Source organism: Akebia trifoliata, chromosome 8, assembly GCF_017979445.1.
Source record: "Akebia trifoliata isolate Shusen 1 chromosome 8, ASM1797944v1, whole genome shotgun sequence".
Lineage (NCBI taxonomy): Eukaryota > Viridiplantae > Streptophyta > Magnoliopsida > Ranunculales > Lardizabalaceae > Akebia > Akebia trifoliata.
Window position 1 is genome coordinate 46,810,101 of NC_141382.1, and position 12,870 is coordinate 46,822,970.

A 12,870-nucleotide genomic window follows, 5' to 3' on the forward strand; every position below is an offset into this window, starting at 1 on the left:
AATGAGAAAAAATGAATGTGGGATTTTAAATCTCATTTGAAAAATTGATTTGTCTGACCGTCTCATCCATTCCTGATATCGAGATGACTTGGGCGATACATCTTGCTCTCGGACAAGTTTTGAAATTATGATCACATCTAAATGATCAAATCCATCATGATCCTTCGATCAATCTGCTTGAAGTGGGTCACAGCTAAAAAGGTCAAAACCCATTATATCCATTGAATCAATCCATTAATAAATGGAGAGTGGTTGTTGACCTTTGTGGATTATCATTGAAAAGTGATGTTGGACTTGAGAGGGCTTCAATTCTACATAAAGTAAAGAGATACTAAAGCAATTTGCATATTAAAATTTCTAGAATTTTTCTTTTTCTTTTCTTCATAGATGTTTTACATCTTAAAGAAACCTTTTTCAAATCTTGTAGTAAAATAAAGTAACAACAAAAGCATTTTCTACTTATTTGAAGAGTGGCGCCCAACTATAAAGCGCACCCCGCGTAATAAAGCATCAAATACCTTGCTTTAGTACCTAAAATAAAGCAAAAAAAATTATCAGCATGAGTACCCTATAAGTTGTTTAAAAAAAATGCTTATTCTGATCTCTGTATTGGTGGACAAAATCCAAGGGTTGACTCAAACAATCGTGCAATCAGAGAGAATGCCAAGTGGCATTTTTTGGGTTGGAATAAGCAGATCTAGCCATAGAAGCTTTCACTCTTGAGTATGATTTTATGCATCCGATTTTCCATTATTCGATTTGGAAAAAAAAAATTATTCTGTATAAAACAACAAAATTACATGAACCAATTTCTTCTGCATTTTCCAGGATAAAAGATTTGAGAACTGCAGAAGAATACGTGCAGCTTGAATGGAGATGAACGTTGATCCTACTAACACAGATGTCACTATACAGTATTACCCACCAATTCATCTTTCCATGAACATGTTTAGTATATTCTTTCTATATGGGGATTCCTCGGCGGCTCTCTCCGACTTAATGACTGTTTTAAGAGCACAACGCATCACAGAGTTGACCTGTTTTCTCAATCTTGCATTGTCAATGAAGATATCACTCAGCATCTTCCTTACCTCATCGTCTGCCTCTCTTAGGTCATGGTCATTGATATTGTGACCTGTGCTTGCAGCGCCAACAACATTTACATCATCATCTTGTGCTAGGAGTTGTGCCTAGGGAAAAAAAACAAAGTTTAATTAAGGTCAGAAGAGATTTTAGTGTACTATAATGCTGAAGATGGCAGTGTTAATACATGAGCTAGAATTACTAAATCATTATGAGGATGCTAGTGAAAGGGGTGTTCTTGAAGGCCATTTTGGGTGCCGTTTCAACAATGTGATGATGCATGGAGTGGAGTCCACTAGGCCAGAAAGAACAAGAGTGGAGAAGAGGCACATGCGCAGCAAGTTCAAAGGGGGATAGGTAAAGCACAAGAGGTCTCAGAGTGAGCTGGACACAGAGAATGGACCTTTACAACATCCAATCACCGAGGGATCCATAAATATTGACCATATATCCTGAGTGACACTCGCATACATTTGTGAATACCTGCATAATCCAGGCCCTAAAGCATTCTAAGGAAAGTATCATGGAAGAAGAACAATAAATCCTAATTCCTACAAAATTAATGATTCAAATACAATTACCAAACAAAAGGTAGAACAACAAGTTCTCATTATTGATGAACTCTTACCTTCCGGAGTCAGCATTGAAGAATGAGTGAGTTGGAACATAAACCAAAAGAAAGAACAGAAAAAAGAAAAAACAAAGTGATAGATACCTCTGCAAGGAGGAGGCCAATTCGGTTGTCAGATGTCGCCAAGAGGTCTAAAGCATCTGAAAGCGAAGAAGAATCCACACTGAATTTATCTTCCTCCTCCGCAAGAAAATTAACACTGCATTCCTGAAGCCGTTGGTGAAGAATTCCACATTCATGCAATAACTTGACTCTAGCATTTTTTGCATTTTCTGTTCTTAATTTTTCTTTTTGAAGAACTTCCTGAAATAGACACGGAACCAAAAACAAAAAAACAAATGAAAGGTTCAAATTGACAAAAAAGCAATGGGAGGTTACAAAGACACAAAATTGGTTTACTATTGATGTGATAGCTCCAGTACAAGTATGTTATCATAAAAGCACACAAGCCTGTCAATCAGGTGTCCACCTATCAATGGACCTATACTTGTTGGAAGTACTAGAAAAAATCACCTCATTCAAAGATAGTAACCATCCAATCAACAAACTTATCACCAAAGCATACTAGATTTTATGTTAAGGTTTGCTGATCAGTGTAAATTTATAATTATATTCAATCCAAGAGGTGATCAAAGGAATTATCTTTTTATGGATGGACCTGACAAATACGGAGGAATAAATGTAAGATCAGCGGCATTGGAAAGAATTACTACAATGGACCAATTAATCAAAAAAGGCTTCCAAACTCCAAACTGTTGCTTGATGTGCTTAAGGAATGGGGAGTCTGTGAATCTTGCTTCTTCATTGTGCTGTCACCCACCATGTTTGGTCTCATTTTCTTGGGTTATTTGGAGTTGCGGGCTGCCTTCTGAATTCTATTAAGGCTCCTTTGGAGTCTTGGTTCTCATGGGGAGGTGCATTTAAAGTTTTAAAAAGGATTCCTTGGAGCATTCTTCTGGGTGCAATCTTTTGGGGTCTTTGAAAAGAGAGGAATAGACATACATTTGAGGGTAAAGTTTTAAGAGTTGAATGATCTTATTTTATCCATCCTGGGTTTTTTGTTTTTTTGGGGAAAGATGTTCAAAGAATTCAAGAGTATTTCCTTCGAAGATTTTGTTGTTAGATGAGACTTAATTGTTTGTAATTTAGAGGTGACCTAGGGTCTTCCTTGCTCTTTTTGAAATGTTGTAACTTGGGGTCATCTTGCCCCCTTTTCTATCAATAAAATTTTAACTCATCAACAAAAAAAAAAAAAAAATGTATGCATTTCTCCAATTTTTTTTTTCAATGATATCATCCGTAGGAACCTTGATTTGACGCAAGTCAATTAGCAAATCATTATCAATTATGTTACAGTGATTTTATGAACTACCTCTAGTCCAGACTTTTCCTTTAGTGACCGACCAAGCTCCTGCTTCATTTCTGTTTGAGAATGTCTGAGAGATTTAACCTCTTTTACAAGAACTTTAGTATCTGCTTTTGATTTCACCAAGAGCTCTTCGTGAAGCTTCTGCAAGGCCACAAGCTTTTCTTTTGTGGAATCATACTCCTGCACCAACAATTCTTTCTCTTGAATGATGGATGTTTTTGTTGACTTTGTGTGAATTTTTTCGTCCTGAATAGTAACAACCATTCATGGAATCAACAAAGTAATTGATTGACAAGAACATTCAATGAAAAGCTGCACCAAAACATAATAAGTACCTGTTCAGCTTTAAGCTTTAACTCCATTTCCAAAGATCTCCTCCGAAGCTCCTCCATATCCCACTGCATTTGCGTAAATCTTTCCCTTTCAATTAAGATGGCTTGCTGAAGATTTTCTTTGCTTTTCTGTTTAGTAGTTTCAAGTTCTATTTCCAAATCTTTAACCTGGACCATGTGAACACCATAAATAAGTCAGGTCCATGGTATGATAAATTATAATGATATTAAAACAAAGTGAGGGTGCCAGCTTGCTAAATTGGTGAGGACAGTGAGCATTGCTACCATGACCTAGGTTAAAAACCCGTCTCGTGGTATTGCTACCCTAGCACCTGTGCTTTTCCTAAGGAGAGGACAAAGATTATCTCAATAAATAAAAGCACGGTGAGAAGATGTATTGACAACCGGTTTTTTTAAAGGTGATTAAGGCATATGCCTCAAGATTCGTCTTTGAGTGAGGCTCATTAAAAACGCCCTGAGGTATAAGGAAGAAATGTAAAAAAAGATGGGCGTACACCTTTGTGTGAGGCATAATTCAGGCATACGTCACATGAATTTTTCTATTTTTATTGTTACTGTATTTTCTATTTTCTTCCTTTCTTCGTATCTTTTCTAACTTCTCTTTTTCCTATTTCTTAGTTGTTGCTAGTATGCAACATAATTGGAGCATTTAAATGAAAATTTGTATTGTTGATTTGATTCATAACTCAATGCTTTTAGTATTTAGAACCATGCAAAGAAAGTTACAGAAAAAAAATAGTATTTAGTTATATTTTTTGCAATAAATAATAAAAAAAAATCTTGGAATGTAATCATGTGGCTCTCAAACTTGAAAATTGGAAATTTACGGTGATTTATCTGATTCTTTTTTTTAATAATATATATATATTTATATATATTTATATATAACAATTTATTTAAAGTTCTATGCTTGTGAGGGTTACAAGTCGATGTGTTGATCAGCCGAGCGCCTCACCTCATGCCTCAGAGTCTAGAAGCATTGTCGACAACCACAAAGCACCTATTGTCTCCATTTCTGGGATAATGATATAACTGAATAGGAAAGCAACAACATGATATGGACATGTATGACACAATCTTAACATCTACTTATAATGAAAGTAGGGTCTTTACTGATGAAAAGGGGTTGGAAGTTGCAATCCATAGCACATAAGCATATAAAGTGTTATGACATTATCATTGGGAAAAACCACGTAACTCTAATGAAAAGTTCAACACTGACATTATAAAAGGCACGTGATTATTGATAGTCATAAATGACTAAGAAGTTTGATGATGATTCCACAAAACAATCAGCTCAGAAAAAAATTTGTGGATCGAACAGATAATATATAGGGATGTACCTTTGTTGCAAGGTATTCTTTCACTGCTACTTCTTGATTTAATCTTGCTATAAGATCCTCCATGTCTGTTTTTGCAGTAGTTAGTCTCTGCTGCATGGTCATAAGAACCCTGTTCATTTTATGACGCTGTTCCAAGGGAAGGATCACTTGTACGTCACTTGGAAACTGTAAATCTCTACTACCAAGGATTTCCAGTGATGTCGGAGCTTCAGCACCTCCACCAAAATCAAGGGAACCATCAACATGTGAATAAGCCACCCCAGTATTGGATACTTCACTACCTCTAATGGAACTTACATCACTTCCAACACTATCGGCCGATAGCTTTCGAGCATGACCAGCTAGCCTAACATGGTCTACTTCAGACAAAAGGTCTGGCTCATCACTAGAAAGTGATGCAACCCTAGAAGCGTTTCCATTAAATGCATTTCTCCCTGTCGTAATGTTTTCTTTCCTACCATGTATTTTATGCCTAGGAAACCCTTCTAGCCGCTCTAGAATAGAGTCACTCATAAAGAGGCTATTATCATTATTACACATCCCATACTTTTCTATGGGAGCTGTCAAGTCTTGATCCAATACTAAATCCTCTGTACCGATTTCAGAACTGTCATCCCTTCCTTGACTCGGTGTTCCAAGCTCAGATGCTTCGTACATGTTATCACTACCTATTGATGAACTGCCACCAGCCAAAGAAATAGAACTTTGTTGATAAGAAATTGTGCCATTGCCAGAAGATGTTGCTTCTGAAGTTTGCTGATTTACATCATGAAATGCTGAACAGAATAACACATGAAACCAAAATGTTAATACACTCATACCTATCCAAAATAGAAGAGGTACAGAGAGACGTTACAACTTTTCAAACAATTTCTATAGGATAAAGAAATGGATTCAGTTTTTTTAATAGTCTGAGTTACTTCAATCAAATATCCAATTTCACCTAAACTAAGTGGGAAAAAATAAGATGTTCCCAAGCAAACACTGATGAACTAAGGACAGTAGGAGACACCTACAAGACCTAGCAGCAGCTTCTAGCTCAAGGAAGGATGCTACTGGAACACTTCTAGATAACTCAATATCACATAGTAACTTGCCCATCCATTCCTCCAATGAACACCTTCTCTGCAACAAAACTAAGCATTTTGAGAACATTAATCAACCATATAGATTACTTATACAAAAAATCATCCATATAGATTGCAGAGTTAATTCCAATTTTCTAATTAAAGGTCACTAGTAATGTGGTATTTTTACAAAGCAAATGAAAAATACATATTGTACTCCATGATTTTAACACATAGACACTATATTGTATTAAGAAATTCATTTACCTTTTTCAAGTTTCTGGGAAGATATAAAAGGTTACAGTACATACCGATACAAATAAATTATTTGGGATGAAGCATAGATCGTGACGGTAGCAACGGATCAAGATATGGTATCATATCATAATTAAAGATAAACTTTACACCTCAAAGAGAGAGAAATGCCAAGTTAGAAAAAATTCTTAATGCACCCACATATTCTGATCCAGGATAAACAGAACTGGACAGAAAAAGCAACAGATCTATTACCCCGCCATGATCAAATGAGTGGATAAGAGGGCCGTGGAATTGAAGTGAAAGGGGTCTGGATGGCTATATATCTGGGAGTGAACTCCAGGTGAATATGAAGTGCATGGATACAAGTTACGTCTTGGAATGAAAACCTAGAAAATAGGGGTAGGTTAGCATAGCAATAATCACATATGAAGCCTCAAATGTTGCATAAGCACAGCACCAAACCATGCAGATTGAGCATCACATCAACAAAAAGGAAACGAACTCCAAATGTCACTACCATTAAAAATCCGTCCTAAGTTACACATACTCGTCCATCTCTTTAAGATTAGCCATCCTTCTAAAGCAAGCTACTCTCTTAAAGTAATCTGCTTTAACTTTCTACCGTCTAGCTAACTTCCCTAATTTAGATAAACAATTGCAAACCCCAAAACTTTACGTTTCACAATTTTCAAACTTAGACCTAGCAAAAGGTCAAAAAAATTCTCCTAAAAATAACCCTAAGGACCAAAATTTAGCCAACATAAACACGTCTTGCCATGAACTTTATGTGATTAAGGTGGTTTAATTTTCACTAGGAAGGAGAATTTGATCCAGTTAAATTTTCTTTCTTTTTTTTGTAGAGTATCTTGCACAATCGATTTGAGCTGGTTGAATTTCCTCCTCTGGTTGTTGAACAACTTGTACAATCACACCTCAAAGAACTTCACACTAGCTAACTGATCCAAAATCATTTCGGATTCTACTTCGTAATAAATATAAGAGCCAACTTCACACCACAATCGATCCCTTCGTGTCTACTAATTTCAATTTATTTACAGCTGCAAACTCTCCATATTCCCCCATAAGCTAGTTGTTTTTCAGCCCACTGCAACTGACAACCCTCATTTTGATGTGCAAGATCATCGGTGTGATGTGTTACCCTCCCTTATCTCTGTCGTTCCCTTATTTTATGAAGGTTGGCTAGGTAGCTGACCCTGTTAGTCCGTTCTTGCAAGAGTAGGAGCATAATCTTTCTGCTTCTTATCTTAACTACTATTTTCCCCGCTTAATGAATAACCATTTGCTACCAATGGGGAATTGCTTCTCATCTCAAATTGAGGTGACTGGATTTGCACCAATGGAAACCATAAATTTCATACACAATAGAGGCTTTTTTGTTTAGATAGTGAATGGGGTTCTTCCATTTTATTGGTACGTACTGGTCATTGATACTGGAAAAATAGTCTCCTTTCTTTTGTTCCAGCTCATGATCTGAACGAGTCGCACATACACCCTAGTACATGTTCCTCGACGCTGAGGACATCCCTATCTCTTCTAAAAAAGATGAGAGGGAATGAGTTATCGTGGAAGCTTTCATAATTCGTAATGGGTGTGAGTTATCGCGGGATTTTAGCTTTAGGAGAGGTTTTAATGATTGGGAGGTTTAGAACATACCCAATGTCACTAATCAACTATTCCGCATTCCTATTATGCAATTAGAAGATGATAGAAGGGAATGAACATGTAACCAGGAGAGGTCATTAGCTAATAAAACGTTTTATTCGTCATTAATGGAAACCCCTTCCATAGAGTTCCCCATAGTTTCATCTGGGGACCTAACGTTCCTTCGAAGGTATGTTAGTTCCATTTGATAAAATTTTGACTTGTGGCTGTATAATCAAAAGGGGTTTCTCTATGACTAATTATAGTATTCTCAGTAAGGTTAATGGGGCATCAGTATATCATTTGTTGATTCATTATATCCTTCTTGGGGAGGTTTTATCTCACTTCCTTTTTTAATCCATACACATTGTGTATTTAGTAAGTCTATCTCATCGTTATTCCAAAATTGGCAAATTAGGACCTTTTCGCAAATAGAGAAAAATCTTGTGGGTCCTACCTCCCTTTGTAGTATTTGGGGGACTTGTAAGAAAAGGAATAGAAGAACCTTTGAAGGGAAGGAACAATCACTTCAAGAAACGCTCATAGTAATATTAAGGCTCATATTATTTTCTGGTGCAAAATGTTTGATGAATCTGAAGGCATATTCTTTGATGATTTTGTTTAAATGGGATCTTATGTGTCCAGGCTCAAGCTAGATATCAGTACTATTGTAATTAGGTAGGTCTTCTCGACCTCCTTTCTTTCTTAATGAAACTATACTTATTAAAAAAAAAAAAAAATAGGAACTTGAAAAGTAATTAAAACATAGAAGTTCCAGCATGCCATCTTCCAGAGACAGCCATAGGGACCTAATATTTTACCATGAGAATTGATTGAATGAATGTCCTTACAAATTCATCTATCTTATCATATATAAACTTTTTTCTTATTTTGGTACACAGTAAAATTAATTTAAAAGGACAATTTCTATGTAAAATACATCTCCATTTACACACTTTTAGCAAGGGAATCCACAAGGTCATTTCTTCCGAAAGAGTAACAGAAAAAGTAGTCGTTCACCAAGGGATAGATATCTTAAGATGATCTCTGATACTTGAAATTTCTGCAGACTTTCACGACTCCCATTCACCAATCTTATAGTAATTTAAGGAATGAGATTCACCTCTTAGGGACCCAAAACATTATCCTTGAAGATTTTGAGCCTTGGAGGGAAAAAATCAACTTTTAGCTCTCTAGAATAAACACACAATTTTACGAATCTCGCCTTGATCATACCAGAAAGAAGCTTCAATCCACGGTCACTACCATCAGAATTAAGCTTCTACAAACTAACCATTTCAGTGCCGCCCTCCATGACAAATCGAGTCCCCAATGAGGATATTGGAGAGTATTACTCCAATCACTTTAGAGGTTCAACATTTTAATATCATGGAATTCCTCAAGGACGAGAGCAAAATCAACCAATTCTCCAACTTGAGTCACACATTGAACCACATTTATAGTCAAGGATCCTTATATTCTGCTCTTTTGACACTTCTTTCATACTTTTTGTTGCAAGGAAGGCTATAAATGAATTGCAGATGCATTAAACATGGATCTGACATATGAATTAAGGATACAGAACCTTCAACAAAATATCATCACAATAAAATAAATATGTAGGGAAAAACCGCCTTCTTGAGATTGTTGGCAGACTCGCCATTCCTCTTCTTTACCAGCCTCAATTACATCGACCCTCAAATCAAAGGAAATGTCTTATCGCGCCATTCCCCATTCTCAAACTTCTACTTCTGAGGGCCTGAGCCTTGGAATTGGATGACAACAAATTCTCTTGCCTAATTTTGCATTTTCTTTATGATTCCCTTAAAAAATTTATTATTTACTGAGAATGACTGATACAAACCACATGTACATCCTAGAATGTGGAACTGATTAAAAAAATATCATCTCTCAATTCTAACTTCACATACAACAAAAATGCCATCTCCAACAGACCCATACATTATTTGGAAACACAAAAATTCCAAGTGTCCCAAAGGCCGATTTTAAGTCCCTTAATGGTTCAAAACCGAGTTGGATCCCAGTCATGCTCAGGCTAGACTAAATCTATGCTGAGTCAGGCCGATCCAATTTCACATGGGTGTTTGGGCTTGTTGGGTGCCAATCCCGAGTTGGATTGGGCAATCCAATATGGGATCATATAAGTTTTTAAACTCTCTCAAACTATAACAAATGAGAGCTATAAAATACCACGTATGTTACATACCTCTTCCAACTGTGACCTGCTGGAATTTATTCTCAAAATATGCTTTGGTGGGGATCGAGGAAGATTTTTCTTGGGAAAGGACCTTTTAAGCTACAAAAAGCAGTCAAAATCTTCAGAAGAAAGGCATTGCAAGGTCAATTGGTTGTATCTATAAACATACAAAACAATCCCTATTAGCAACAAAAACCAAAGGAAATTCATGGACTCACTTCAGTGAAAAGCTTCAAGAAATCACTGAATCTTCGTAGTACTCCTCGAGAAGTACTAACCCCTTCTGGTGATTGTAGCCCTACTTGAACCCTATAGAACTGTATCTTAGGTATGTTAGAACAGAAACTGCACGAAGCAGGTAGCAACATCACAAGAAAATTATACAAATTGGATCCAATCAAATTATGAACACACAGAAAAAGCGCCAATGATGTGAGTGAATACTATTCTTGTAGTAGATATTACAAATCTCATAGAACAGTTTTTTCTATACTCTCAGGAAAACATCATGAAACTATATAGTTATATCTTAATGCACCTGCACCTAGTTTAATAACAAAACATTTTGAAGGTACCAACTTGTTAAGTTGGTTAAAGTCTGTGAAACTTGATACCACGACCTGGGTTCAAAACCAGCATTCACCTACTAATCACCAACCACTAACCTACTTGCTTATAAAAAAACCAAAAAAAAAAAACAAAAACAAAAACAAAACAAAACAAATATTTAAGTTTCACAACTTCTTAGTAATGTGTGCCCTGTGCCTGGATCAGGGCACACTTGTAGGTGAGCCTCATTCAAATTGCCTCACCTTAAAGGGTTTTAAGGGGCTTCATTGTGTGCCTCAGTGCACCATAACAACACTGGTCATATTCAGTACATGTGATCTGGTATAGAACAAGACTATTATGCGAATTTGGAGATGTATCTGATATCTTATTATATCAAACATTATCAATGGTACATAAACAATGCATAGTGGTACTTGCAAAAGATCATCATCATCATTATCGAATACTTATCCATAAAAATTGGGGCAGGCTGAGAGCAGCAAACACATTAAATTTGAACAAAAACCTCACCACTACTCCTTCAACATCTTTTGATTTGGGCAGTATGATCCAAGAGGGGATTGTGACACAATAACTCCATCCTGTGTGAGGATCATGTGGCCAAACAGTGTCTCGTCCATCCTACATAGAAAATAAGAGACTTTATGAAGGAAAGCTTTAAGTATGGATACCTAGATAATCACAATAATAACAAAGCAGTTAAGCAATAATGTGTGAGAGCAACATAATACAACATTGACAAATTCCAAATACAACATAAAATTCCCACATTCCCTTCATGTTCACCCAATCAATCACATCCCAAAAAATTTAAATAAAAAAAAAAAAAACATCCAAAATTGTGAGTCTTGTTTCCACCCAACTCTCCAATAGAGTTTGAGATTTCTTTCTCATCAAATGATTTCTCCACCCAATTGCTACATTTAAAGTACAGGCTATCAAGGGCTAAACCATTTTAAAAGAACTATAAGTAGATGGTTTTGAACATAAATTATTGTAGAAATCCATCACAATCTTCCTAATCGAATTGTATCATCCATGATCCTCCCCGTAATCTTTAGTTTATAAATTAAATTACCTCACCTACGTTCATTATCAATTATATGGAAGTATCTAGTCTTGTCCCCATCCTTGAGCCGCTAGCCCTGAATTTTTGTTTCTAGTCAATTTCCTCCAACTTAAAAATCAACCCTTTTACATCTCTCTTCAAAAGAGAGTCTACCTCCTTACACTCAATCAATAAAAGCAATTTCTTCCAAGATCTTTTTTCTTCTTAAAGTTAATTCTCCCAAATTCCTTGTGATTCCAAACTTTGAGCCTTTAATTAAGCACTATGAGCTTACTTCGAAACACGGACATGTATCTATCAATCCCAACAACACTGCCTTGTTGTTGTCTTGGAGCCATAGTTTAGCTTCAAAACTCATACAACCCACTTGATGTACGAAATATAAACACCTGAATTATACAAAAGGCAAAGAGGACAGACTCTAACCCAATCAAAGCATCCATTTACAACAATTCAGAAAATCTTAACTATCAATAACGATCAAGAAAAATTGCCAATAAATCTCAAGTCACCCAAAGATTCGGTACATGAAATCCACTCATCAATAGGACAGACGAATTCGAATCCGTTCAAAACGTAAAACGAATTGTGAATTAAACGAAGAAAAACCAAAATCTCACCCATTTTTTGGGCGGAGGGCTCCAATCCATCCCCAGAGGCAGAGGAGAAGTGCCATCGTGTCGATGCTTTGGAGGGCTCCGTCTCCGCATCTTATCCTGATCAACAATCGATCGATATTTTAAATTTGAAGATAAATTTCAGGAGAGAAGAACTAGGGTTTCGCGGATCCGATCGGGAATACCAGATGTCCGTACAATTCCATTTTCCTATTGTGAGTCCAAGACAACCAAGTAGGAGACGAATGGCGCATCTAAACAACTTTTTAATTGGGACGTACTAGATGGAGCCGGGTGCCCCTCTCTCTCTCTCTCTCACCCTTTTTCAAATCTACGTGAATAATTATAAAAGCACCCCACGAATTAATAAGAACAGCTCATACCATAGCAGAATTATTGTCTGTTACAAGTTTCGAAATGAACTTTTACCATCCTCGTAAAAAAGGAAAATGCTGGAATGACACAAAAGGAGTCACAAAGGTGACAAAAATGATGGGCTGGTCATAGAGATCATCCTCACCAAAAATTAGATCATTACGAAACTTTTAACCTATATAAGACAAAACAAATTGACTATGACTAAGTTGCCCTTATTAATTCGTGGGGTGTTTTTATAATTATCCACTC

General features: G+C 36.3%; 1 protein-coding gene across 3 annotated transcripts; it reads right to left on the minus strand.

Annotated features, from left to right (window-relative positions):
• Window positions 1–726: 726 nt before the first annotated feature.
• On the minus strand, window positions 727–12,565 carry LOC147397262 (PX domain-containing protein EREL1-like). Of its 3 annotated transcripts, none has more exons than XM_086452792.1 (11): window positions 12,429–12,565; window positions 12,247–12,342; window positions 11,068–11,178; window positions 10,203–10,301; window positions 9,994–10,083; window positions 5,796–5,904; window positions 4,780–5,555; window positions 3,419–3,583; window positions 3,087–3,263; window positions 1,799–2,017; window positions 727–1,190 (listed from the first exon to the last, which is right to left on the minus strand). In XM_086452792.1, exons 1-11 carry the CDS (start codon window positions 12,495–12,497, stop codon window positions 930–932), a joined length of 2,172 nt encoding a protein of 723 aa, XP_086308918.1. In that variant the 5' UTR covers window positions 12,498–12,565; the 3' UTR covers window positions 727–929. The 3 variants fall into 3 exon arrangements, with proteins under 3 accessions (XP_086308918.1, XP_086308917.1, XP_086308919.1); XM_086452791.1 differs by having other exon boundaries at window positions 3,087–3,329; XM_086452793.1 differs by lacking the exons at window positions 9,994–10,083; window positions 10,203–10,301 and having other exon boundaries at window positions 3,087–3,329.
• Between the last annotated feature and the right edge of the window lie 305 nt (window positions 12,566–12,870).

What these genes read in the sequence shown, in the direction of transcription:
- LOC147397262 (XM_086452791.1), bottom strand. Translation starts at nt 12,497, where the DNA reads ATGCGCCATTCGTCTCCTACTTGGTTGTCTTGGACTCACAATAGGAAA. An exon ending in GCAGGTCACAGTTGGAAGAG is followed by an intron (nt 5,905 to 9,993) that starts GTATGTAACATA and finishes GTTTTGTTGCAG; the next exon opens with AGAAGGTGTTCATTGGAGGA. An exon ending in AGAAGCTGCTGCTAGGTCTT is followed by an intron (nt 5,556 to 5,795) that starts GTAGGTGTCTCC and finishes TATTCTGTTCAG; the next exon opens with CATTTCATGATGTAAATCAG.